The following is a 26,230-nucleotide window of genomic DNA, read 5'->3' as shown; positions in this document are numbered from 1 at the left end:
AACCTGTGCTGAAGAGAAGTGGACAAATAGGTATCGGCCTTTGGGTCTCCTGAGGTTTCCTGTATTTTCAGAAAAAATCTAAAACAGATGGTCTGCAAGTATGCCTTTGACCTCTCCTGCCTACCCACCCACCCCCATAAATACACACACACACGCATGCGTGCACACACACAAACACACACACATACTCCTGCGTGCGTGCTCATGCGCTCTCTCTCCCCCCCTCCCCTCCCCCTCTATCCCCTCCCCTCCCCCTCTCTACCTCCACTCCCTCCTTCCCTCCCTTCTCCTCCCCTCCCCTTCCCTTCTTCCTCCTCCCCCCTTCCCCTCTCTCCCTCTCTCTTCCTCCCTCCCTCTCCCTCTTTCCCCTTTCCCCTCTCCCCTTCCCGCATCACCCCCTACAGTCCAAGGCCCAGGTGGACATGGCCCAGATCTGCTTGTGAGTTGGGAGTGACTCACTGCACAGTCACGGCCCTCATTTCAATACAAAAAAAGGAAGAGAGGAACTTTGCTGATTGGTTCCTTCTCTAGGACTTCACTGGAAGCAGCTGAGTTTTCAGTCCTTTAAATTGAGTTGTTTAATCCCATCCAGCTTTCTTTGCTGGAAATTGGTTTTTGTGTGCGTGAGCATTTAGAGGGAGCAAGCGGAGATGCAGTCCATTAAACTGCTCTGTTTAGGCTGTGGCTGTGGAAACTTGATTTGCTGAAGTGCCAAATGTTGTCAGGGCTTTAGGGCATGTCTTGTGGGCCTGCTGTGGGGAGAGGATTGAAGCTGCTCTTGGGGACAGCTTGGGGGGTGCCATAACAGGAGTGAAGAACCCCTATTTTCTTGTCTCTCTAGAGGAGGGATTTGGGTACCTTGATCATCAGTGGTGAGTCCTCCTTCTGTTGTCACATCCTGGTTCTTTACCAGAATCACATTCCTAAGTGTTCCCTCTTCCAGCGACCCTGAGGGTGTGCTTTGTACTTGGCAGTGGGAATACATTCATGAGCAAGATAAAGCCCATCTTCTGGAATTTCCTTTCTAGGATATCTAGAAAGTGTTCTCTGTTGAGATTTTTCAAATATTTCCAAACACAGCCCAAATCTCAAATTGGAGCTCCCTCACATTCAAGACTGTGAAGACCAAACAGGACCACAGCCAGACTGACGGGTCCCTGCCTACCAAAGGATTTACTAATGGAATTTCCCCTCATACTCTCTGCAAAGGCCTTTATGTTCAGCCTGGGGGCCTTGTAGCACAGGTTATTGGGGATAGTTCTTAGCTGTAGACAGGCATTACTGTACGAGGAACTGTGCTAGACTCTGCACTTACAGCATCTATAGAATCCTCACTCTAGTTCTCTGGGGGAAGTCCTATTTCTTCCATTGTGTAGTTCAGAAAACTAGGGCTGGTGGGGTAGAGTGGAAGTAAGTAACTTGCACACAGCTAGGAAGTGGTGGATACCAAACCCAAAGCCAGGTCTGTTTTATACCAAAGCCCAGCCATGAATTGCTTACCCACCAGAGCCATGTCTCACCCAGTGCGGTCCCAGCCACCCACATGGAAACAGCTGGAGAGGTGGGGAGCTTGCATATGGTTGTGTCATCATCTTCACATCCTTATGATTTCATCAGGGTTTTTGTTTGTTTGTTTGTTTTACCTTTTTCTGTTGTTTCATGCATTCTTGAGAAGAGTTCTTAATTTGGTTGGAGAGATTATATGTATTTTGAAAATACTCGCCCTTTGGCCCCCAGAACCCTTATGCACATTTCTTGTTGATTTCTAGAAGCTCTTTATATATTTGGGACATTCAGTTTGTCATCTGTGTTGTATCTTTCTCTCCTAAGATGATTGTAATAAACCCACATGCTCTTCTCTCTTGCTGAGAGCCACTGGCCTCGGAGGACAGAATGTGCTCAGGTGTTGGTGATGCAAGAGCTCGCATGCCCGTGCAGTCCCTTGGCCATGTAGCCTCGCTGGGGTGTCTTGTCTGCCATTGTTCCTCACTTCAGTCGACTGACAGTCCACACCCTCTGGCATCCTCAGTTGTCTCTGCATTCCTTTTATTCAGGATAAGTGGCTGTTTCCTCAGTACCGCCTGCTCCTTACAGACACGATCTGAAAATTCCTTTTGTTAGAAAGAATTTGCAGGTGTCAAATTAATATTCTTGGCACTGGAGTAGAAATGCTCCCATTAGCTAGAGATTCAATTACTTGTTTTTTAAGTGAAAATGTGACAGCATGCAAAGCAGGGTACACATTCAGAGGGTCCTGCTGGCTCCCTGTTTGGGAGGTGGCATTGCTTCTTCCCCTGTCCAGTAGATGTCATTGGTCAGCTGCCTCTCAGCCAGACAGCTGCCATGCTGCCTAAGTGAGCTCTGCCTGTGAAATGGCCATGCCCCCAGCTGTGACCCCCACAGGATGGGAGTTCCCTCCATGTTCCTGATTGTGGGACTGGCCTAGGAGGGGCCTTGGGTAATACCCTACTCCTAGGTACAATGGCCTTCCAACCTGCATTTAAAATTCCCTGGTGATCGCAGTCTCAGGAGAGACCTGGAAGGATGTCTGTTCCCCCTCTGAGTAAATGCAGACATACCACCAGACCTGGGCTTGAATCCTGGCTTTGAATCCTCACCAGGGACCCTGGGCAAGGAGTTTAACCTCCCTGGACCTGTGAAACGGGGCTAATGATATCTACACTGCCTCATAGACCTCTTTAAAGACAAAGTGTAAAGCAGCCACCTAGATCCTGGTCCATTGTGACAACTTGTCTGTCGTTAAAAATTCATTTGGAGGAACTTGGCCTCTCCACTGTGTTGAACTCTCCTACTCAGGGTAGGGCTCATCCTCATTAAGTCATCTTGATGTCCTTCAGTAAAGTATTAGGGTTATTTTTTAGAGTCCTATTCTCTCACTGTGAAGTTAGGTATTTTGTATTTTTGTTGTAATTTTGAAAGGCATCCCTTTCTGATATTATTCTCTTGCTAGGTGCAGTGTGACCTAGTGGATAACAGCATGGGCTTTGGGCTTAAGCAGTCCAGAAGTCCAGTCCAGGCTCTGCTGCTTAGTGGTTGGTTGACCTCAAGCAAGTGACCTAGCCTCTCTGAGCCTCAGTTTCCTTGGTTGGAATAAGGGAACCTCACTGCCAGGTTTGTTAGGATTACATGAGATCATGAATGTCAAATGCTCAGCTCAGGACCTAGCACATGTACACCAGCAATAAGCCATAGCTCCTCTGATGCTAGTGATAATTTCTGTGCTCCCTGCCTCCACTTCAGCAACAGAAGCCACAACAGAAACTGCTTTCTGTTTTCCAGCCTGTCTTTAGAGGCCTGAGAACCACAGGGGTGTTTGAGGGACTTGAGTTCTATCTCGAGGCTGTAGAAAGCCAGGTGGGGACACAGTGGATAGCGGGACTGGCCCCCTGTGCACTTCTGTCTCCATCCCATCCTCCCTCCTTCGGCCTACCCAGCACCCCTGGGCTGGAGCTGCCCTGAGCAGAAGCAAGGCTGCATTCAGCAGGAGCCTTGCTCGTTGACCTTCTCAACACCATTGTCAGTTTGTTTGCAGCTTTGCTCCCCTGACTCACAGGCAGAAGGGCTCCAGCTGGCTACCCTGGGTCCAGGAGAGGAAGAGAAATGGCATCATCAGAAACAAAACCTTTGCAATCCAGAAGGCACAACCTGCCAGACCCAGTCACCAGTGTGAATTGTTTTCTCTGCATTGGGGCCTACAGAGGCAGCCTCCCTAGAGTCTTCTCAGCATCTCAGAACTGAGGTGTCCTTAACACTTTAGAGAAGATTCTCCACGCAGAAGGAACGCCTGTTCTTCCCCCTACCTTAACTTCACAGTAACTATGAGAGAAATTGCTGATGGGAGTTTATGGATTATGTGACTGGTGTAAATGCAGAACAACAGGATAAGAACCGCCTTTCTAGAAAATTTAGAAGGTGGGATTCTGAGGGCATTATTTATGGCAGTGAGTGATAGCGTTTCTAGTTCAGGAAACTACTGACTACATGAAGAATGTGGGTGACTATCATACCCAGTGTGACTGAGGAGGAAAGGGATGGTGTGGGTAGGTCTGGGGAGCGACTGGGGAGCAAAGTTCACAGTGGGTATGGTGATGTACTTAGTCCACGGCAGCCTAATGCCTTCCCTGTTCTCACCTTGATAGTATATCCCAAAAGTGCCCATAGGGTGGGGAACCAAGGGCTGCCCAGCCTCTGCTGAATTTTGGGGGGAGAGGAAAGGAGCATCTCAAAGCTGTCTTCTCATTGGTGCGAGACTTGGTTCATCTGGCCCATGCCTCCGCCTCTGGGCCTCCCGGCCCCTCCCCTGCAGAATAAGCACTAGAAAACAGACCTTGCTGCACCCTAGGCAGTATTTGAGGACTGGTTTGCTTTGGGGAGAGGAGGAGGATTTCGTTTGTTTTCATGGTCCAGGTCCCAGGAGAAATGGAGCAGAAAAACTAAAGAGGTTCTTGGATCTCAAAGGAGAGCGCTCACTGGGGCCAGGCTGAGCCGCTAGAAAGAGAAACAGGTCAGGGCTCATCCAAGAGCCCAGAGGAAGGGCTAGAAGTTGGGCTGGCAACGCTGCTTATGCTGCCATGCCTGCCTGGCCGCCCAAGCCCAGCCCAGAGCAGAACTGGGGCGAGGCTGCCTGCTTCCTCTGCCTTGCGGCAGGAGCTGCCCTGTCTACCGTGCCATTGTGTCCCTTTCCTCCTGCAGCCCTCATCCCACCCAGTTCCCAGAAGTGTTCCCTCGATTTGTCCTTCCCAAGCAATCTTTATCACCTTGGTCTGGTGGGCAGCCAATTGAGCCTGGGAGTTCATCTGCCTTCTTGAAAGGAATTTAGTTCATGACAACAGCAACTTTGGTATGGGGTCCCGTCCAGGGAAGGCCCAAACCTGAGAGTGTGCTGTGAGGAATGGTGAGTCCTCCAAGATGACTGGGCTGTTCCCTCCAATCCTGAGACAGGGTCTTGTGTAGGAAATTGGCCATCTTCCAGTGTCTGCCCTAAAAATGGGGCTTTTACTTAATTTGAGACCCGTCATTTGAGAGCAGCTTAGAGAGCCCCTGATGACCTCCTTGCCACCACCACTACGGCTTTCTTTAGGAACCATGGTGGGCGCTGTTTGTCATACCCCACATATCTGTGGGAGAAGAGTGAGCACAAGCTAAAAGGCTGCAGGTTTGTGCCCTGTCGGGAGCTCACTGCATTTGTTGTCTTCATGAAGCTTCACAGTGATCCAGGAGTGGTTTCAATTATCCCCTTTGACATATGAGGAAATTCAAGCCTGAGGAAGATAGCTTGCCCAAGGTCACACTGCCAGCAGCCAGAATTGGAAATCAAGTCTGATTCCAAAGCATCTAAACCCCACACGAGGTCTCACCTCCCTGCAGAGCAGGGTGAGGCCCAAGTGAAGTGCTTTATCCAGGCCCACCATTGCACTGATGGTTTTTTGTCCTTGGCTGACCTTCAGTTCTGAATGTAGCTTCTCCCTCAGAAAACTTGACTTTGACCTCATTCCCCTGCCCTTTCCCTGTCCCCTGTGGGCTACCCTTGGGCTGCTCACTGACCTGGGGTCCTCCAACTCCCCTTCAAGACTCAGTCCAGAAGCCCATTCCATCCTGCACCCAGCTGTTCTTCTCCCAGAAGGGCTAAGGTCAGTGGCTGGGCCTACTGAGGGGTGGTGTGAAAGTGGCCCAGGGTCGGGGACAGGAGGGCAGGCCTCTGCTCTCACACTGCCCAACTCTCTGTGGGACCAGGCAAGTCATACAACATCTCCTCACCTCAGTTTTCTTCCCAAAATGCTGGGGTTGAACAGGGTTGTCTGCGGGCCCTTCCAGCCCTGAATTTGTGTGGTCCTGACTTTACTCCCTGGAATACTAATGCTGACTGCTCAAAAGTAGACAGTCTTCCATAAGAATGGGACTTGTTTTTCCTTCTCATATCCTTGCCTCCGTTTTTATTTCACTCCAATTTTCATTCCGTCCACTCTCCAAAACAAACAAAAACAACCCCTCCACCCCTGCCTCAGTTCCACAGACTTCTTTAAAATCAGATCACACAATAAAGTAAAATCTCAGCCCAAAGAATGAAGGGGTGACATGTCGGTGACCAAGAACATGATTCTTCTTGCCAAGAGCCCACCCCACATGGGAAGATGAGTGGGCGCAGCACAGGCAGCTTGGGGACCCTTTTCCTACTGCAGCCCTCTGGGGCCCTACCGAGGACATAAGACACTTGCCTTCTCTCAGCTCTCCCTTCCGCTAACCCTGTGACTTCCTTTGGGAGCTTCTGAGAGCAAGTGAGAGGAGGGGGAGTGATGGGCAGGGAGACGAGCCACCACCAGCCAGCAAAAGAGAATGGCCTCCAGTCACAGCCACAGCCTTCCTTCTCAGGGACAGCCAAGCCCCAGGCCTAGCACAGGGACCAGTAGCCACCGCTAGAGGTCCAAGGAGGACTGTGATCTTCTGACATGAACCCTTGGCAGCCAATCGTTGCCATGGAGGAGAGAGCAACAGCAAGGTAACGGTCCCAGGGTTGTGCCTGCCCAGAGGGCCTCTCCTCACTCTCATTCTTCTGTATTTTCCCATCTTGTGCTTTCGGTTCCCACATCAGCCGTGCTAGAGTAAACAGGGACCTGTCATAACCACCATCGGCCTAGCAGCATTTCACTCAGAGAAGACAGGTCTGACTAGGACCTGGGAGGGTTTTTAGTACTTATCTGTCCAGATTCCTTCCACAGGGCAGGTGGGTGAGAGGACCACAGCTAGGCACAATAACGGGTATGAGTGGGCTGGGGGCTGGGAGGGTGCTGCCTGGCTCCTGATGAAGGCAGAGGCTGGGCTAAGAAGGGTGTTGGAAGGGCCTACCAGGGAACCAGAAATTCCATGGAGGGGAACCAGTTCAACTTTCCCTGGAACAGGGTTGGGCACCCTCATAGAGCCAAGCTGTAGGACCGAGTTACCTGCGAGGCTGAGCACGCTACCTGGCCCTGGACCTGACTGTCCCCCACCCCCATGGTCATTTCTCCTCGAACTCAGGAAGTGATCTTACCTAGAGAGGCCAAAGTCCAACAGCCCAGCTCAGAAGCCACACCACAGAACCATTTATACCAGGGCTATCATCAGAATCCTCTGTAGCTTTTAAAATCCAGCTGCTCAGGCCTCACCACAGACCACCTCAATTTTATCTTTCAGTGGGGACTGCTAGTTTTCACAAGCTTCCAGGTGATTTTGATGCATACCTCTGACTGGGAGCCACAGATGCCGAAGGCATGAGATCCTGCTTGGAGACTGCGGGCCTTGCCCCTAACTCTCAGCCTAGTGCCCTCTCTACGCAGCCCTAGCCATGGCAGCCAGGCCAAGGCCCTCTGTTTTTACCCCACACCCCACTCATTGCTCCTGGAGTCTTCAGAAGTCAACATCTCTTCCAAGTCATGGGTTGGGTTTCTCCTCCTCTGGAGATGGCAGTCAGCTGAATTTCCCAGACAGCTTCTTGGCAAGTCACAAGGCCCATGGCCTGGTCAGGAACGTGGGTGAGTCCGGAGATATCGAGGCAGAACCATCTCCCTGCTGCCCAGAGCTGCTTCACGCTTGCTCTGATCCAGATCCTGTACCCGGCACCCTGTGAGTGTGATTAGAGTTTATCTTCACAACCCTACCTCAAGGGCAGGTTCTGTTGTTCTCATTTCAGTAAGAGGAAACGGAGATCAGAGAAGTTAAATAAGTTGGTCCACACTAAGCTTCTGTGAACTTTATTTCTCTCTCTCTCTCTCTCTCTCTCTCTCTCACACACACACACACACACACACACGCACACACACACACACACACATACACACACACACACACACACACCCCTCCTACACATCAAGGCTGGGCCAGTTCCCCTCTGTTTTTACATCCCCCTGTCCACTGTGACCTCCAAGCCTCTGTCACTCTCCATGATGGCCCCTTAGCTGTGAGCTCTGTGAAGACTGTAGTAGGTACTCAGAAACACTTTCTTAGAAAGTAAGTAAATAGAAGGTTGGCTAGATGGTGAACTGATCCCCTCAGGCCTGCCCATGCCTTCTGGGCCCTGCCAGAGCAGACAGGAAGTGAGCCCTATAGGGAAGAGCCTGCATCCTCAGGTCCAGGGCTGTGTGTAGCCTGCCAGGAAACTGGTATAAAGCAGAGCCCTAGAGGTAGGCAGAAGCCCTCTCTCCTGGCTGCCATGGCTCCTGAGCTCGTTGCCTGGTAACCAAGCCACAGTGGGTGTGAGTGGACACCGCTCTCGTGATGTACTCAGTCCAGTAGGCCCCGCCCTGTTCTCTACCCAGCTCATGGGGAGAATTTATAACCCTGAGAGTGTACACTCCTGGTCAGGGGCCCAGGGTGATGCAAATAAGCAATGGCTGGAATCAGCTGGAGGGAGGCCCTGGGGGTGGGAAAGAAGACAGGGGTCAGGGATCTGGTCTCTACAGTGTCCTACCCCAGGGCGGCCTTTCTTTTCTCCTTTACCCTAGGAGGATAGCTGCTAGAGTGTTTCAAGCTGGCAGACCCACATTGCTGTCACCATTAATCAGTGGAATCTAACAGTAAGTGTTAGATGCTGGCCTGTTGTACATATGACACAGGACTAGGCACTGAAGGAAAGATTGCAAAAAAAAGTAGTCCTGCTCCCCAAGGAGTTGTGTTCACTGTCATGTGACACTGATATATGCTTTTTATAAATGTTATGTTGTTTTTGCTTTCCCAAGGCAAATGGTTTATAATCAGGGTGGTTCTCTCAGTGGTAAGTGAAATAGGTCTAACCCTAAGCAGTTCTCATTTCCCAAATCTAAATAGTCTTTTAGGCAATGCTTTCCTTCCTTGTTGCAGAAGGCGGGGCTGCTGTGATCTCGTTGTGGAATGGAGTTTTTCTCAGAATGCCACCCCTTTCCCAGGCTGAGGCCAAGGCCTGATTGCTACCTTCTGTGGCTCGTGTTTACTCTGTGTCCAGGGCGGAGGCCTCTGGCCCTGGTGCCAGCTGGTGCTGGTGCTTTCTTCCACTGCTCCCAGCCTGTGGGAGCCCTATGGCCTTCCCTCAGCTCCCCCAGGGATCCCTTCCTGGAAGCCTGGCTTCCTTAGGTGAGTAATCTAGCTGATTCACTAAACCCTGGGGCGGCAGGAGCCATTCTATGTGTGGTCAGGGACTAAAGAGGCCTGGTAAGCTGGGCTATACCCTCATCAAAGAAGGGGCCAGACTTCTGTGTGGAAGGAAACAGAAGGCCCCAAGGTTTCCCGGGAATGCCTGGCTTCAGTGCCTCTGCACTTGATAGCAGCTCCTCTTCACAAGAATAAGGAGCTGCCCGACCTGACCCATATCTCAGGCAAGGCCCTGCGACCCAAATGTTCTGGGCAGAGGCATCAGATAGCCCTTGGCAGTGGCTTGATCAGCCAGACTTCAGTTTCCAGGGCCTTCAGCCCAAATTTACCTCTTCTGCCAGCACCAAGTATGTCCCTTGGAAACATTTTTGCAGCTTCCTCCTGACCAGGACTGGAGAGGGCCCAGCTTGGGGATTTCTTGTCAATACAAGAGGGGTTCCCTCTTCAAGTGCTAGAAGGCTGTCAGTTGACGTCCAGGGCCTCATCAGCCGTCCAGGGCCTCATCAACCGACCAGGGCCTCATCAGCCGACCAGTGCCTGTGCAAACCTATGATAAGTTTTTTAAGAAATGACTAGTGAAGTGGATGGCCACTCCCTCCATTCCCTTTTGCATCTTAGAACCATCCGTCATCCATTTCCTGCCTGATATTGCAGGTCAGCAAGTATTTATTCAACATGGTTGAGTGCCTCACTGTGGGATTTCATGTTCAGGAGTCTTGGTAGGAGGCAAGCACGGGCCTCCCAGCCTAGACACTTGGCAAAACTGGTGTCCAGTCCCCATTGCTCCCAGGATGCTAAAGAAGCAGTCGGCAGCATCAGGGAGAATGAGAGCATGGACCCTCCAGCACTGAGTGGTTTTCTAGGGCTGGTGTGTGGGTAAGGTGTCGGGACAACAAGTGTCTGGACGGACCAGTCAGAGAAGTGGGGGAAACAGTTGCCTTCCCAGGAACTGTCATCGGCCTGCCAGAATGCAGTGGGTAACAGCCTGCAGTGGCCCTACCCAGACACTGACTCCTCTCCCATACCAAAATATGCCCTTTACTGGTCTAAAGTCACCTCCAAGGGGAGCCTTCTTAGGAATCCCCCAACTTCCTGTGTTTGCTGCCCCCTCCCTTCACCATGAGGCCTCCCTTCAGAGTTGCTTTGTCAGATGCTCCCCACGTCCAGTTGCCGCCAACCCTGACCCTGACACTCCACTGATGGCCAGCTCACTCCACTCCAAAGCCAGGGGCCAGCTGATAGGCCTTCCTACCCCCATCCTGTTGCCATAGTAACAGCAGGGCACTCCTGCAGAATATTGCTTTCTTATAACTTCCCTCCCTCCCTCTCTTTCCTCCCTTCTTTCTCTCACACAAAAAGAAAGCACAAGTGTTTTATATTCATTTTGCAAAAAGCTGTGTAGCGCATACTAATTGGTGTGGCTTCCTCCTGCTTTCTTTGAGCCTTTCCCCATCCTCAGAGCCAGGACTGTAGGCCAGCCACAGGCAACAGCCCAGCCAGCCCGCTCTCTGGAAGGACTAGATCTGTTTTTCTAGAGGCCAAAGCAGAAGTGGCCTAGCAGCATGTCTATGACTTTGGGGCCTTGAGAGAGGTGCCCAGTAAGTAAGACCACTGAGATCACCATGTCTTTGTCCCAGAGGTTCCCGCCCACACACCAAGGGCTGTGGGTCTTCCAGGTAGTCGGAGTACTAAAACCCTGGCCTGGGCACAAGATTTAAAGGCAGGTCCAACGAGAAGGGTAACTCCAATAACTTCTGTTGCCTCCCAGAGAGATTCTTCCCCTCACCAAGGCCTCTCTTCCGGCCCCAGGCAGAGGCAGATTCCTGGCCTGGGTCTGCATCAGGATTGTCCTCCAAAGCCTCAAGGTCAGCCCCTGGGCTGAGTTCAAGTTTGCTGGTCAGCTGGGAGACAAGCAGCAGCTGGACATAATGGGCACAGGAGACTGGGTGTCAGAGAGTCATCTAAGTCCCACAGTGGCTCCCCAGTCCCCACGCCAAGCCATTCCTTGTCCTCCATTTTGGCAGCCCCTTCCCCTCCTCATCTCTAGGAGCTGAAGAAAATGATGCTGTTTTTGAATCCTGTTTTATTTAAGGGACAGAAGGGACGCTGTGTGTGTGTGTCTGCACACAAGTATACATGGTGTTGCCCCAGGCAGGCCTGTTGGCTTTTTGCCAGCCCATGGGGACCAGAGACAAATCCTTTGATATGTAAGCACAAGAGGAGTGGCTGGGATTACTGAAGGAACCTGTAGACAACATTTCCGGCTTTAATTGTGCAATTGAAGTGCAATTTGCATTCATTTGCCATTTGGTGTTAAACTTTCTAAAATAAGATAATTGAAAATATAAAATATGCAGCTTTGCTGGCTGCACTCTCCAGTAGAGCAGGAGGCAGTGGAGTAGAGATGGGCAAAGCACATTGTCTTGGGGTGGGGGGGAGAAAGCGGAGTCACAGGCTCCCAGTGTGCACTGCTGTTCCTGCCTAGTCACTGAGCTGGAGCCACGAAACAGCTCGGCTGTGGGACTGAAAATCCTGGAATAGAAGTGGTGAGCCAGCCTTTCTTGTGTGCCTGCTTTTTTGTGCTTTGCACTCAAGTATCTTCTACAATCTTCACGACAGCCTTGCAAGGTCACACATCCATTTTCACATATGAGGAAACTGAGGCTCCCTACATCTGCAAGACAAAGTTCAGACCTCTTCGTCTGTGTCATAAGCTATTGGTGGTCTGGCCCTGCCTGCCAGTTTGGCCTGATTTCTGGTCATACCCCCACCTCTGGCTCCATTTCCTACTCTGGAGCTAGACCAAAAGCCTAGCTTCCTGGAATGTGCCACGTTGTTCCGCGTCCATGAATGGCTTATGCTAGGTAAGAGAATGGTTTGAATGTCTTTCTCTCCCTACTTGTTCTCTTGTCCAACTCATGCTCAAGTGCTTCCAAAGCCTCCTGGCTTCCTTCAGGCTGGGTTACTGACTCCCCGGCCCCTGCGCAGTATTATCAGTAAATGCTTACCCTCTGTCTCCTCCAGGAGTCTGACCTAATTGGAGGCAGTGCCTGTATAGCTTTGCATCTCCTACAGCCAGCACAGGACTGGCCATGGTGGCTGCTCAGTAGCTGTCAAGTAGGAGGGGTTTTATGGATGAAGTTTACTGGGCCAGGGTCAGTAACTGAGTGGCAGGGTCAGGACTAGACATCAAGACTGGCCACAAAGCTCCGTGTAGCATTATTAATAGACTTAAGTTTGGGGACCCGAGCTGGGTTTGAGGTGGACTCACTGTTACCTTGAGCAGGTGACTGTCCAAGCCTCAGATTCCTCTTGTGTAGTGTATAAGGTGAGACTGATGACAAGTGAGGGCAATAATTGTGTCTGGGAGCAAGGACAGCCAGCTTCTCTGGCCTCCCTAACCCTTGCAGCCTGACTCTGGAGCCACTCATAGGGTGGAAACCACCCTGTACAGCAAAGCCCCTTGGGGGGAAATAAATACCTACCGGACACCTAGCATGGGTCAATTTGTCCTCCATGGTGTCAGGGATCTTGCCAAGTGCCCGCCAGGCCCCAGCTGCCTCTCTGGCCTGCACTTTTCCCCCTTGCTGCCTGTGACCACCAGGGTCTGCTGCCCAGGGAAATGTGCTTCTGTCCCTTTACACAGACAGACCTGAGTGAAATAGGCGGCATAGGGGTTTGAGCGGGCATTGAAGGGGTGGACAAAGATGGAAAACCATGTAAAGGGACTCAGATTATGAGAGCATGCAGAGTCAGCGAGACCCCACCACTTCAGGCTGTGGGCAGAACAAGAGTACATTGCTCTACAAGAACCACTGGTTGGGAATTTAGATTCTGGTTTGGGGTTTGGGCTTTTTTCTGTATATGCAATTCACATTCCACAAAATTCACCCTTCTGAAGTATGCAATAGAGAGAGTAGTTTATGATATTTTCACAAGGTTGTGCAACTATTGCTATTATGTAATTCCAGAACATTTTCATTACCCAAGAAAGCAGTTCTTTACCCTGTACCTCTTAGCAGTCACTCCCCATTCCTCACTTCCCCCCAGACCTGGCAACCACAAATCTATCTTCTGTCTCTAAATTTGACTATTTGGGACATGTCCTGTAAATGGAATCATCATATAGTATATGGTCTCTTGTGACTAGCTTCTTTGGCTTAGCAAATGTCTGCAAGGTTCATCCATGTCATAGCATGTGTCAGTACTTCATTCCTTTTTATTACCAAATATTATTCCTTGGTATGGCTATGCCACATTCCGTTTATCCACTTATTAGTTGATGGAGCTGTAAGCTGTTTCCACTTTCTGGCTATTAGGAATAACACTGTGTGAACATTTATATATAACTTTTTACATGGACATATGTTTGTGGTTCTCTTGGTAACTATCTAAGAGTGGGAGTATATGAGGGAGGACACAAAAAAACCCAGAATTTATTTATTAAAAATTGTGTATTCTTACATGTTTAAACTTTGGTCACCTTCAAAGTACTCTCTGTTTGATGCAATACACTTACCAAGGTGCTTTTTCCATTGCTCAAAACAGTTTTCGAACTTGTCAATTTTGATACTTTTTGTGCTTCTGACATTTTTTGTTTCACCTCTTTCCCAACAGCAGAACATTTCCCTTTAAGGACTTTTTTCATCCAGGGAAACAAAAAAAGTTGCTCAGGGCAAGATCAGGTAAATAGGGAGGGTGGGACACAGGGTTCATGCTGTTTTTGGTCAAAAACTGCAGAACACTCAGTGCAGTGTTGGTAGGTGCATTCATAAATCATCCTTCATGAAAAGGGCAAATGAACTGAAAGAATCTCCAAAAAAATTCACTGAAGCCAAACAGCCTCTCACAGTGCTAAGCTGGTACACTGATGTCATTGAGTTCCTAGAACATTTACCTGGCAGAGGTAACCTATATATACTACAGGAGGCCTGCCCTCCAACAGATAATTCCAGTTTTTTTGGGGGGAGAGAAGCCCCCCCTTGTACATATGGGAATTCTCTGTGTAACTTTTTGAGGATTGTTGGCTTGAGTCTTGCCTCACTGTTTAATTTTGGTGAGTCATTCCCCCATACTCCCCCTACCCTGGTCCCAGTCTCATTTCTCCTCCTTAGCCTTTAGAAAGTGATTTGCTTGGACAGTTGAGTGTTGTGCATGGATGCTGCACATGCTGCCCAGGCAGGTGCTCAGGGGCTGTGTCAAGCAGCACTGCATCATCACTGCTGTGTCGTCTCCCCTTCCCATACTCCCCCTCCCCATGTTTCTTCCACTGCTGAAGCAAAGAGCCTCTGAGGCTCCTCCCTCAGTGGGAGCAGTCAGAGGCCAGGGTCCTTCCTGCTTTGAGGCCTAGACCCACGCACGCTCTTGGCCTGGGTGCCGGAACAGCCCTTGCCCCTGCCATCTAACTAGGCTGTGTAGAGCCTTGTGTTTCAGCCACCATGGATCCATTTCCCATGGACTCGGCAAATAAAACCATTTCGAGAGCAGCTAAAACCACGTATTCTGATACATGGAAGGACAGGTGAGGGTCTGGCTTCTTGCAAGGGCTTTGTGTGCCAGTGATCAGTTTACCACTCTGCCTGCCAGGCAGTATGCAGGCTCTGACTCACCCCTACAATCCTAGCACCCAGTGCAGCCCCTACACAGAATAAGGACTCAGGTGCCTGTGAGTGAGGGAGGGATAGAGGGAAAGACAGGATTGGACGGTGGGGGGTGGTGACTATGTGAGTGAGTGCCAAGTCCAGCCTGGATAAGGCTGGGCTGCGGCTGGCATGGAGATTACGTGGCAAACACGTAACACTACTTGGAGAAGACCAAGCGTCCAGAAAGGGTTAGCATGCAAAGGTGTGTGTCAGGGCTGGCCAAGAAGACACCAGGAGGAGAAATGACAACTGGGCAACATGGGAGGAGGCACCAGCACATTCTTTACATTGACAGGAATAGCTTTCAAGCTTTAGAGGGGGCAGACCATATATATATATAAAGTATAGAATTCAAACTATCACCACTGTCTAATCTAGAATATTCTTTTGAACCCAACAAGAACCCCACAGCAGACTTATCTTGAGCTTGTGTCCACCCTATTCCACCCAGCTGGCCAGTCATGGCTCCGCTTCTCAGGCTTAGCTTCACTTCTCCAGGTCCAGGGCTGATGCTTCTGGTTGCCATGGTTATTCTTGGCCTGGATTCAGTTCTCCTTGCCCAGGAGGAAGCACAGTCATCCACCCATTCACCTGATGTGTGGGGCATCTCCTGGGTGCAGGGACAGTCCTGGAATACACCTGTGATGGGAGTGGGGAGCAGAAAGCAGCAGGCCGCCACCTGCTGTATGAGGAGTTCACTTCAGGAGGAGCATGGCAAGCAGAAGGTCGTCAGGAAGTCTCAGCAGCCCCTGGGACAGGTGACATAGACACACACACTCAGACTCAGTGAAGCCCCTCCCAGCACGTCATGTCCCTGACTTCTCTCCCCACTGCCCATTGTAGTAGAGCAGTGGGCTTTACTTTGCTGCCCTGATGGCTATTGGTGCTAGGCAAAGCTGAGTGCCGTGCAAGGGGAGGCAGCTTCTAGGGTATGGGAGCTCTCTGGGGCACCTTGTGACATAGCACTAAGCTGCACTCACACTCTGCACTGTCCCCTGCCTCCACTCTGCCTCTTCCTTGGAAGGGCTTGGCAGACAGATGGTCAGGCTTGGGAGCACCCCACCCAAATGTGTGTAGGGACACTCTAAAGGCAGCTGAGGATTGCATGATACATCTGGACATTAGGAAGCCTTCATCCTGGAACCCAGAGTAGTGCCCTAAATGTGGGGGGCCCTTTGGGGTCTTCACTAGCCTGGTGTCAGCTCTGCAGAAGAATGTTCTGTGGTCTGGTGGTAGGTGGGGCCTCAAGGGCACCATCAGATCCTTGCATAGCCCAAGGGCCCTGAGGCACACACTATATAGAGTGCTCCCTGGTACCTGCGACCTGAGTCTCCTGGAGACTCCTTAGAGGGCCTGCTCAGGGACCCAGAGAGGAGGGGTCCTGGGAAAACCAACTCACCAGGCCTTAGATTCCAGCTGCCTTCCTCCAGAGGCCCCAGCCACTGCCATCTGTGTTCTCTTCCATCCATAACCTTCATTTCACTTTTCTGAGCATGCCCACACTGTAGTCTTGGTGGCTCTCTCCAACCTGCTATGGTCTTCAGACTCCTTTGTACTACCAACCTCACTTCTTTCCCAGGTCAGCACAGCTGGCAGTGAAGAACTCATCCCTCATGGTCCACTTGTTTCCCCCAGGTTATCCTGAAGGATCTGGAGGTGTTGGCAGAAATTGCTTCCTCCCCTGCAGGCCAGACAGATGACCCTGGACCTCTCGATGGCCCCGACCTCCGGATCAGCCACTCAGAGCTCCAGGTGCCCACCCCTAGCAGAATCGGCTTGCTGAACAGCCCTGGTAAGTTTTCCCCTCATGGTTCTGGCCTCAAGGACCCCACAAATGCTCGTGCTGGGTCTTGTGCTTGACCAGGGTCGTCCTTTGAGCTGTTCATGAGCCCTGGAGCTCTGCCAGGTTGCAAGGTGTCCGTGGGTTCCTACCAGTGATCTGCCACCTCGAAAGGCCCCAGAGGCAGGCAGACCTCACACCCAGCTGCCCCCGGAGATCCTTACAGCCCTTCCTCATCTTCCTGCACCTGTGATGCTTTTGAGCCACCAGCTAAACATAAACCATCTGAGTCAGCTGGTCAACTCTACCTGGGCAGCGCCTCCCCAGACAGGAATCAGGGGGCTTTGGTCTTGGGTCTCACAGGTGGAAGAAGATTAGGCAGCCATTTCCTTCCGCACCAAGAAGCTAAAAATAACTCTCGTCATGGCAGGCAGCCCAGGCAAGAGACGGGATAATTCAAACCGGCTGTTTCCGGGCGGCCCTTGGAAGTAAAGGTAGCAGGGTGCTCCTAGTGCTTGCCCCTCAGTTTCTTCCAGATGGCAGGCTGGCTCTTATCCCCAGGCCCAGGCAGAGGCCACTTCCCACTAGAGGCACGATCCTGGAAATGCCCAGGGACACAAGTTGGTAGGGAAGTACACATTGAATCTTGGGTATCTGCCAAGGGTGTCTGTCCATTGAGCCCCTCCTGACATCCAGACACCAGGTCCTGGTCAGCCTACCCTTTGATGCAGAAACCAAGCAGCGCATAGATTTGGAGATCTTTCAGGGTCCATGCTGGACCCAGTCCTGGATACATACTCTGCCTCCTGCTTTGCCTCAGTGGGAGCCGCCTCAGCCCTGTTTGGCCCAGAGATCAGGCCCGATACCTGAGAAGTTCAGAGGCTCCGCAGAGGTCTGCAGAGCCCCGCAGACCTGCATTGCCCCAGGACATGCCAAGTTAAGTAACAGAAGGTCACATATTGAAGGTGTCTCCTCAATGTCACTGAAAGTCAAAGGCTCCCCAGCCCCTGCGGCAGGTATCCCACAGGAGCCCAGGCCTCAGGCCCCACCCTGCGCATGCTCTGCTGAAGCAGGGAAGAGTGAGGGGCTCCCGCAGTGGCCTAGCTTCCCCTCTCTTGTTTTCCCAGGATGCAGTTGTGTCCTTGCCAATGAGCCCACTTTTAAGCAGTCAGTGGACGTGGCTGGGAAAACGACTCCCACATCCTTACCCTGGGACCCCTGCTAGGGCTCCCACCCTCTGTACCTTGGTGTAGAGTTCATTCTCCATCCTGTGTCCCCAAGTCAGCACATTGGAAGATGGCAGGAATACCAGAGATAGAGTGTGAGGGCCAGAGAAGGGGGTGGGGGCCTTGATGAAATGGGGAAAGGAACGGAGGACTCTTCCTTAGGAAGGGAGGGAGGGTCGAGCAGGAAGAGCAGTGAGAACTGACCAGAAGGCAGGTAGCAGCCAAGAGGAAGCACCCTGCAGGGAGGCGGCTGGGACAGTAGAGCCTTGGGTGTCTGCCCTCAACTCTTCCCAGAAAGCAGGTGCTGTAGCACCTTTCCTCTTCCTCCGAGTGGCCGCAGCTGAAAGTGCTGTTCAGAGCAGGGCCCAGGACACACAGATCTCCCCAGACTTCTGTGACCTGCCCTTCATCTATAAGGTGTTTTGTCCTCTTCCTCCTGGGCACAGGGAAATTGATGACTGTGTGTGACATGTGTTCCCACTCACAAAAGGATGGTCCAGGAGACTGCTGTGGGCAGCCCAGGCTCTAGAGAATGGGTGTGTGCCCTGAGGAAGCAGGTCATGGGCCGGAGGTCCCTGAAGGGCCTGCAGCATCAAGCCCTTTTCAATGCTTGGGAAGGAGGGCTGAGGGGACCGTATGGCAGAGTACTCTGAACTTCAGCTCATGGCCCTGCCAAGATGGGAGGGCTGTAAACAAGACTGAGGTGGTAGAGCCTCCTGCCCTAGCTCACTGAGGCTGTCAGATTAGGTCACATCAGCCAGGGACTCACTCAGAATTCATAGAAAAACAACAAAGTATGCCAGATGGGAGGGAACTCTATCCTGGAAAGAACACCAAGGAAGTACCTACAGCCAATAACACTTCTTACTTCACGAATTCACAGCCATATAGCCAAGGAGGGGGTGTGTGGGTAAGAATCCACAACTCAGTGGGCAATGAGCTCTTAACCTGAGACCCAAGTATAAACTTCAAGGAGTGTGAGAACCCCTGGGCAGATCTGCATGGGTTCACACGTGCCTGTCCACAGCTGGCATTGGATTTTAGAAACGAATCTATGATTTTAAAAGGTCAGCTCAAACCAGTAATGAAAGCAAGGGAAGCCAGAGTGTGTTCTGTCTCCTCTCTCACCTCTGCTGCCCTGGGAGGGCATGCGCCAGGCACCGAGGATATGCGGGGTAGTGTTGAGGTCAAAAGCATACAGGAAGTGTACACTCATCCCTCCCTTCGCTAGCTCCTCCCAGATTACTTCTCAGGCATGCAGGGGATCATTCTGTCTGTTTCCATCTGGCCATGCACATGGATAAGACTGCACAGCCCGGCCCGCTTCCTGTTTGGATTCTGCTTTGCTCTGGCTCTCCAGGGCACAGCTCTGAGAACTTGCAGACTGCAGTACTGTGCCCCTTTTAGGGGAGATCATCCCAAAGGCATGAAGAGAGTTTCTGGAAAGCAGAGAAGGGATCCTAGCAAAGATGAAGTCAGTGGCATCTGTAGGGAACCAAATGGCCCCGCCTGTGTGTTGGGTCTTTAAACTCAAGTGGTGCAGATCGCACGCAGCTGTGGGGAAGCCAGACCCATCACACGCCTGGGCGGCTGCTTTGTTGGCCTACATGCACCGTAGCAGTGGTCCCCAGGGCCCCATGAGGCAGAGTTGCCCACACGGGATTTTCCTCTCGCCTGGCCTAGCATAAACATCTCTCCCTCCGGCACAGAGAGGCGTGGGCAGAGGCTTAGGTCTCACTTCTCCTGCCCCGCCTCTCTGGTTCCTGGCCGGCACAGAGCCCCAGGATGAGGGATAGAGGGACTCAGGGGCAATCAGGATGGAGAGCTGCCTAGGCTGGCAGACTTAAGGGAAGCTGGCAGAGGGACAGCTCATTTCCCACCTCCCAGCCCTTAGGTTTCATGTGAAACCTTCCTTTTGTACCTTCTCTGCCACTCAGGGGAGTCTTCAGAGACCCTGCCAGGCTCTGAGGAAGAGGGACAACAAACAGGCCTGCAGGCCCACCTTGACCCTGAGCCTTGTGCAGAAAACTCAGCAGGATCAAGGAGGCCTCTGGAGTTAGTCCCTTGTTAAAACAGCCTCGTCGTCCAGGGACCCCAGGAGACTCAGCCAGCCTTTGGCAGTCTGAGGCTAAAATCACCCCAACATTCAAATTTGTCTCTAAAATCCAGTCTTCTCTGACTTTTCCTGCCTGCAACGGGACTCATTCTTGGCGGGATCAAAACTGCTCACTCGGTGTACCATGCGGGGCTCACTGGTTCATGGTGTTTTATCGCTAGCTCTAAAAACAGGTAGAAATGAAATGTTCTGATTCAGTTTCTTTCATATTAGCCCATGCCAGCGTGGCCAAATGTCAACAGCATCTTCATGTCACCAGACAGAAGCAAGTTCTAGAAGAAACCCGGAAAGCCATCTCTGTGACATTTTCCATAATAACCACAGTAGCAATAATATTAGGCCAGTCATAGTGGTACGTGCCTGTAATACCAGCATTTTGGGAGGCCAAGGTGGGAGGGTTGTTTGAGGCCAGAAATTCAAGACCAGTCTGGGCAATTAAGTGAGACCCCCATCTCTACAAAAATTCAAAATTAGCTAGGTGTGGTGGTGTATACCTATAACAACAGCTGTTTAGGAGGCTGAGGTGGGAGGATTTCCTGACCCAGGAGGTTGAGGCTGCAGTGAGCTGTGATCACATCACTGCACTCCCACCTGAACAACATAGCTAGACCCTGTCTAAGACAAAGAATTATACTTACGGCGGGGGTTGGTGTCATGTTAGGACAGGCCCTGCTCTGAGCACTCACACATGCTGTCTCCTGTGAGTTAGCCCTTGGGCTCCTCACAGCAGCTCTGAGAGGCAAGCACTGTTTTCACTCCCACCTCAAACGGGGCCTGCAGCGCATACTGAAAGCCTGAGCTCCTTACCCTACATGGGAATCCCACCCTCGTCCCGCTCTGGAAGCTCCACTGCCTGAGGGAAGGAGCAGTGGGTATTTGGCTGCAACCACAGCCTGGCAGTTCTTAGGGGCATTGCTCTTCTCACAGTGACTTCAGGACCCCCATCCTGACCTCAGGCCACAGCAGTACCTCACCATTTGTCCTTCCACTACCTACTCCTGCCCTTCCCTTCCCTCCAGCAATACTAGCCCCCAGAAGGCCTTGACTGTTGCTCTTGGAGCCTTGAAGGCTCTTCTTCCCATACACCCTTCCCAGCCCTAGAAGACAAGGTGAGGGAGTATGGGGACAGGGTTCAGAGAGATCTGGGTTCACAACCTAGCTCTGCCCACCTGTCCTGTGACCTTGGACAAGTGACCTGCTTCGGTGCCACCTCCCTCTCTTTTGTAAACTGGGTGGTGGGGTGCTTGAGGGATTAGTGAGCTTCTACGTGGAAGGGGCTAAGATCAATCCTCCATGCACACAAGGGGTTGTCTTTGCTTCCATCCTGTTTATTACCGACCAGCTCGGAGGGCTCCTCTGTGAGGCTTTCCATAATAACCTGGCAGATCAGCCTCCTCTGTTCCTGCTTACCCTTCACCTGGCTGGGCCATGAGTTCACATCTCTCTCCTCCTGGCTAGGACCTCTTAGAGCCCTGCTGCAGGTTGAGGCTCCTCAGCATCATCCAGAGCTGAAATGTGAACACTTGCCCCACACTCCAGGGTCACATTTGATCAGGGTAGCCAGGTGATCTGTGTGGTAATCTCACTGTGAGAGGCACCATTGCAGACCACGGGGCCACCTTTTACTTGTCCCTGGATCCCTAATATCAGATGCCCAATAAGGGCCAGTACCTATTTTTCAGAGTTCATTAGAGTGACAGAAGGTGAGGTCACCTGGGCCAATCACCCCATCACTTGCAACAAGTCTGAGGGTTCCCTGGCACCATTGCCCAGGAAGGTGTCCTCTCATGCCCCTGCTGCCAGGCCCTCCCTTTTTACCAGATGGAAAGCCAATGGCAGCCCAGACTCTTCCTGCTGACTAGTCCCTTCCTCCTCACCCTGCAGCAGCAGCTTTCCTGGTTGCAGACTGCTGTGTGGCCCCTCTCCACTGCCATGTCAGCTAGAAGTCCCTCCCAGGCCCTGCTGGGGCTCAGCAGCTTATCTCACACTGAACTGAGCAGCTGTGGAGCCTCCTGACTGTGATGATGGCCCCGGCGCTATAGTCCTGCTAACCTCAGCTGAGTGACCCACAGATAAGAAAGGGATTGTTTCAGACCCCAAGATGGTACCACTCTTGCAGCATCATTTGTCCACACAGTCTTGCACGCCTTCCAATTCTGCAGATACCACACCTCCCGGGATCCCACTTGGTCTCCCTCTCTCCTAGCCTCTTGGTTCTGTCCCCTGCCCTGTCCCCTCTTAGTTTCATACCAGCCACCCCTTCCATGGAGCACTTCCTGTGCTGTAAACAGCATGATATCCTTTAGCCCTGTGATGGTCTACAGGGAGAGAAACTAGCCTTGGAGAAGGTGGCGCTGCCTCCCTTGCCCTGCTAGTCAGCAATGGCCTGGATCTGATCTGGTCCCTAGGATTCCGTGGTGCTCTGAGCAGCCTCCAGCCCTTTCTTATGTCATCAGGGCAGTGGCTCCTGACACCCACTCAGCAGGGCTGTCTAGGCACATGGGCCTAACCCCAGCAGAGAGGGCAGGGAATAGGTACCCTGCTGGGCCCAAGCTGGGTGGCTAACATGTTCACATCTGGTTCTGTTGAACTGTAACTCATGTTATGTATTGAGGCCAGAGCTATTTTTATCCTGCCATGTGAGGTTCCCTCACGTCATAGCCACAAAACTCAATCCAAGACATCCCAGGGCAGGTTGTTTGTAAGACGTTCTGCAGATTCTCATGTCGCCACATCAGGCTTCACTTAGTAACATCTGCAGGGTTGGCTCCCCAGCCGCCCACCCCCCTGGCCTGGTTTTATGTACTGAGTGCTCCCCACAGCATCTGTCTGCCCCAGGCCGCAGTTGGTCTCGTGAACTTCCCACCAGGGCCCGGCAGGCTCCTCGCTTTCCCAAACCAGAACTGTGAGACAGAGCAGCCTTCAGCCGAGGAATGGCACTCTGCCTCCTGCCTCTTACCCTCTGCAGGATTGGGGAATGGAAATTCCACTCTCCTTGGCCCCTCAAAGAGAGCCCCTCTCCTGAGACACATAGCCAGGTTGTTCCCACCCTCCTCTCCTCCCCAGTCAAAGCAGCTGCTCGCCCATCTCCGGTGGGCTTGGGAGACTGTACTGGCAGTAACGCTCCCTGAGTACAACGTCTTAGCGGATCCTCAGAACACAGTGTTGGGGGACGTGCCCTGAGCTGGGCCACTGAGCTCCTGTTCCAGCTCTACCCCTTCCTAATGCATGTGCAGAGCCTAGCTCTCTGCTCCCTCCCCCTGGGAGAAGCAGGCAGCAGTGAGGCGGAAATCAGTGCTGCTGAGAGGCCCATCACTCCTATAGTCACATTCCTGAGGCGAGTTTGTTCTCTCTACCCCATCTCCTGAGCCTGCAGCCCTGCTTGAGGACATCTTTTCCCAGGTTTCATTTTAAGGCACTGGAAGGGCTGCTTAGGGCAGAAGAGTAACTGGTGAGCAAAGGGGGAACCTGAGGCTAGGGAAGACTGAGTAGTCCCTCATACTGTCCAGGTAAGCACAGAGACCACTTCTGTTCTTATCCAGCTCACCCTTCTCCCCAGGAAGTGTTGTCCCTACCCCTTCCTCCCCCATGGGGAAAGCCCTGCCCTGCCCAGACCTGTGGTCTCTTCCAAGCACTGCTCAAGGCTCCCAGCCCTGTCCTGGGGAGGCTCCTCCTCTCAAGGGCAGTGACCTTTCTGGCAGGTGGTCATCTAGAAGGCAAACAGTCCTGCCCCTAACAGCTGCAGGCTAGCCCCAGGCAGCTCCTCTGAAGCTCTTGTATGCCCTGGCCTCTTGTCAGCTGAGTTTCAGAGAAGGCTCCTGGCTTCTTCCTGTCTTAGGCTTTACACTGTGGAGCACAGTGAGGGCTGAGCTGCCCTGGGCGAATGTGAATTACTTGGTGTGGCTTCTCACACATGTGACTCTGCCCCTCTCCTTTCTACTAAGGACCTCAGCTACAGAGACCACTTTTGGCCCAGAGTGGACGCTGTGGCTAAGGAGACCAGAGATGTGTTCAGAGCAGCCCCCGGCCTTCTCTTTTGCCATCTCTGACTGGTCTGTCATCTAAAAGCTGGACTGATTTTCCTCTCTGGATATTGAAAGGAAGGTCATAAGCAACCCCTTCTTTTCCTTAATAGCATCCCAACAGAACACTAAGAATTTGTTCTAGATCTTAAATCTCCCCACTCAGGCATTTCAGACTAGTCCCTCAGTCCCAGTCATCCATTTTGAGTCTTAGAAAATGAGAATGGTCTGCCCTGTGCAGTGCTCTGAGATACAGGACATTTGCTAATAAAAGTAGCCCCGTTTATTGAGCACAAACTGTGTGGCAGGCCCCAGGCCTAGTACATCACATATTTTGTTTCATTTAATAGGGGCTCTTATTGTCCCACTTTACAAATGAGGAAACTGAGGCTTAGCCACTTCGCTTTGATGTTTCTTATTGTCCCCGTGAGGCTAGAGCAACCTGGCACCTCTCCCCAAGGTTCTCGGCCTCTTAGGAATGGAGACAATGACCTCAGTTGGGGAAGATTTCTTTGTGGTTACTTCCTGCTTTGGTCCCTTTGTTCTTTGGAATAGGGCCACTTTGGAACCCAAGTGGCTCTAGGTGTGGAAATGGGGCGGGCTGGGGGTGCACATAGGGAAGCAGGAAGACAGGGGCACGAAGAGGAGCCTTTGTGAACCAGCACCTGGAAGAAGCTGCAGTTAACTGGACATCTCCAGTGTGGGGGGCATGCAGCCTGTGCCTTTCAGCCAGACCACCATAGGAGTGCTGAATTCATCTTCTGAGGGTGGGGACAGTGAGACAGTGCTGCCTCAACAGCTGTATCTGCAGACACCTCTTCAGAGATCAGCCCCAACTGGGCCTGGGGTAACTTGATCTGGAAGAATGTGATACTTGATTCTGCAAACAGCCCCTCTGGGCCAGGGAGCAGAGACTGTTTGCCATTCCAGAGTCACTCGGGACCTCCCAAGCCAGGCTTAACTGGGCAGGGACCCAGAACGATGCAGTCCAAACAAGAAGCAGAATGAGGCCTGCCCTTGACCTGAGTTAGCATGGTTCATGGGAGCTGTCTGGGAGGTTCTCAGGATTGAGGACTGTATGGTTTGGAGGTGTGGTTTCTGGTGAGGAATCCTCAGAGTAATTTATAGCTGGGAGAAACAAAACAGAAAAACACCTTTCTAGTGCCCAGCCACTTCCCCATAAGAACCATGAGAGGATGGAAGGGAGATCTGAGTTCAAAAAAGAACTTTTTTTGGAGGAAGGTCTTACTGCTGTTTTCTGGCCCCTGGCATCTAATAAAGTCATTCCATAGAGGCTCCCCTGTGAGACACACCATACTCTGGATGGTTCTGCACATTCCTTTTTTGTACTTTGGGCTGATGCTTCTTGGATCTGATGTGACCTCCCACAGCCAGGTTTGATTCTCAGAGTCTTCATGTTCTGCCTGTCTTGTGCCACTGCTCAGCCATTTCCTCCCTGGTCTAGGGAGAAAGTCAAGACTCACACAAAGTTCCTGGGCAAGAGAGGAGCTGCCTCAGAAGATGATGGCCGCAGATGCTTCTGTTGACCACTCTGCTTCCCTTAGAGTCCTCTCTGAGTTTCCAAGAGCTGCAGACTGAGTGCTTTCTTCAGGGCTCTTGATGTCATTTTCAGTGTTCTCAGTCTTGGCTTGGCAGAACCTCGACTTCAGTCTTTATGCCTTCTGTTCTTCTGCCTAGCAAGTCACCTAACCTATGAACCCCAAGCCTGCCTGAACATCAGTGCCCAAGAGATAGGCAACCTGGTAGAGCTACTAAGAACATGGGCTCTGAAGACCAGGTTTCTGGGGTCAATGATTCCACCAGTCACCAGCTCTGTGACTTTGGATAATCCTCACCCTAATTCACAGCTTCCCTCTGTGTATAGTGGGAATAGCAATGGTGCATATTTTCAAGGCTTATTTGGAGAATTAAATTATATACTGTGTGTCAAAGGTTTTGGCATGCATAGCACATAGTAAATGTGCAATAAATGATAGTTATTAACTATTAAGTCATGTTATACTGAGACAACTAGACTTACACCCTCTGGTCCAAAATTAACTCAAAATGGACCAGAGACCCAAAGGATATCAGTAAATCTTTATGACCTTGGATTAGGTAATAACTTCTTAGCTATGACACCAAAAGCACAAGCAACCAAAGAAAAAAATAATCAAAATTAAAAATTGTGTGCTTCAAAGAATACCGTCAAGAGTAAAAAGAGACAACCCACCAAATGAAGAAAAGTGTTTCCAAACCATATCTGATCAGAGACTTGTATCCAATATATGGAGAGCTCTTATAATTCAACAATAAAAAGGCAA

At 51.5% G+C, this 26,230-nt stretch overlaps 1 protein-coding gene across 2 annotated transcripts in view; it reads left to right on the top strand.

Annotated features, from left to right (window-relative positions):
* The window catches only part of VAC14 (Vac14, PIKFYVE complex component), a 114,741-nt gene that overhangs the window by 41,736 nt on the left and 46,775 nt on the right, over nucleotides 1-26,230 (top strand). For both annotated transcript variants that reach the window (XM_008052979.2, XM_021709933.1), the window contains one exon: nucleotides 16,398-16,554. In XM_008052979.2, coding sequence (XP_008051170.1) covers nucleotides 16,398-16,554 — 157 coding nt within the window. The remainder of the gene's footprint in view (nucleotides 1-16,397; nucleotides 16,555-26,230) is intronic.

The sequence above is a fragment of the Carlito syrichta genome, unplaced genomic scaffold, assembly GCF_000164805.1.
Source record: "Carlito syrichta isolate Samal-C Ts95f unplaced genomic scaffold, Tarsius_syrichta-2.0.1 Scaffold287748, whole genome shotgun sequence".
NCBI lineage: Eukaryota > Metazoa > Chordata > Mammalia > Primates > Tarsiidae > Carlito > Carlito syrichta.
Note: the sequence above shows the minus strand (reverse complement) of the source record. Positions and strands in the feature narration are given on the sequence as shown.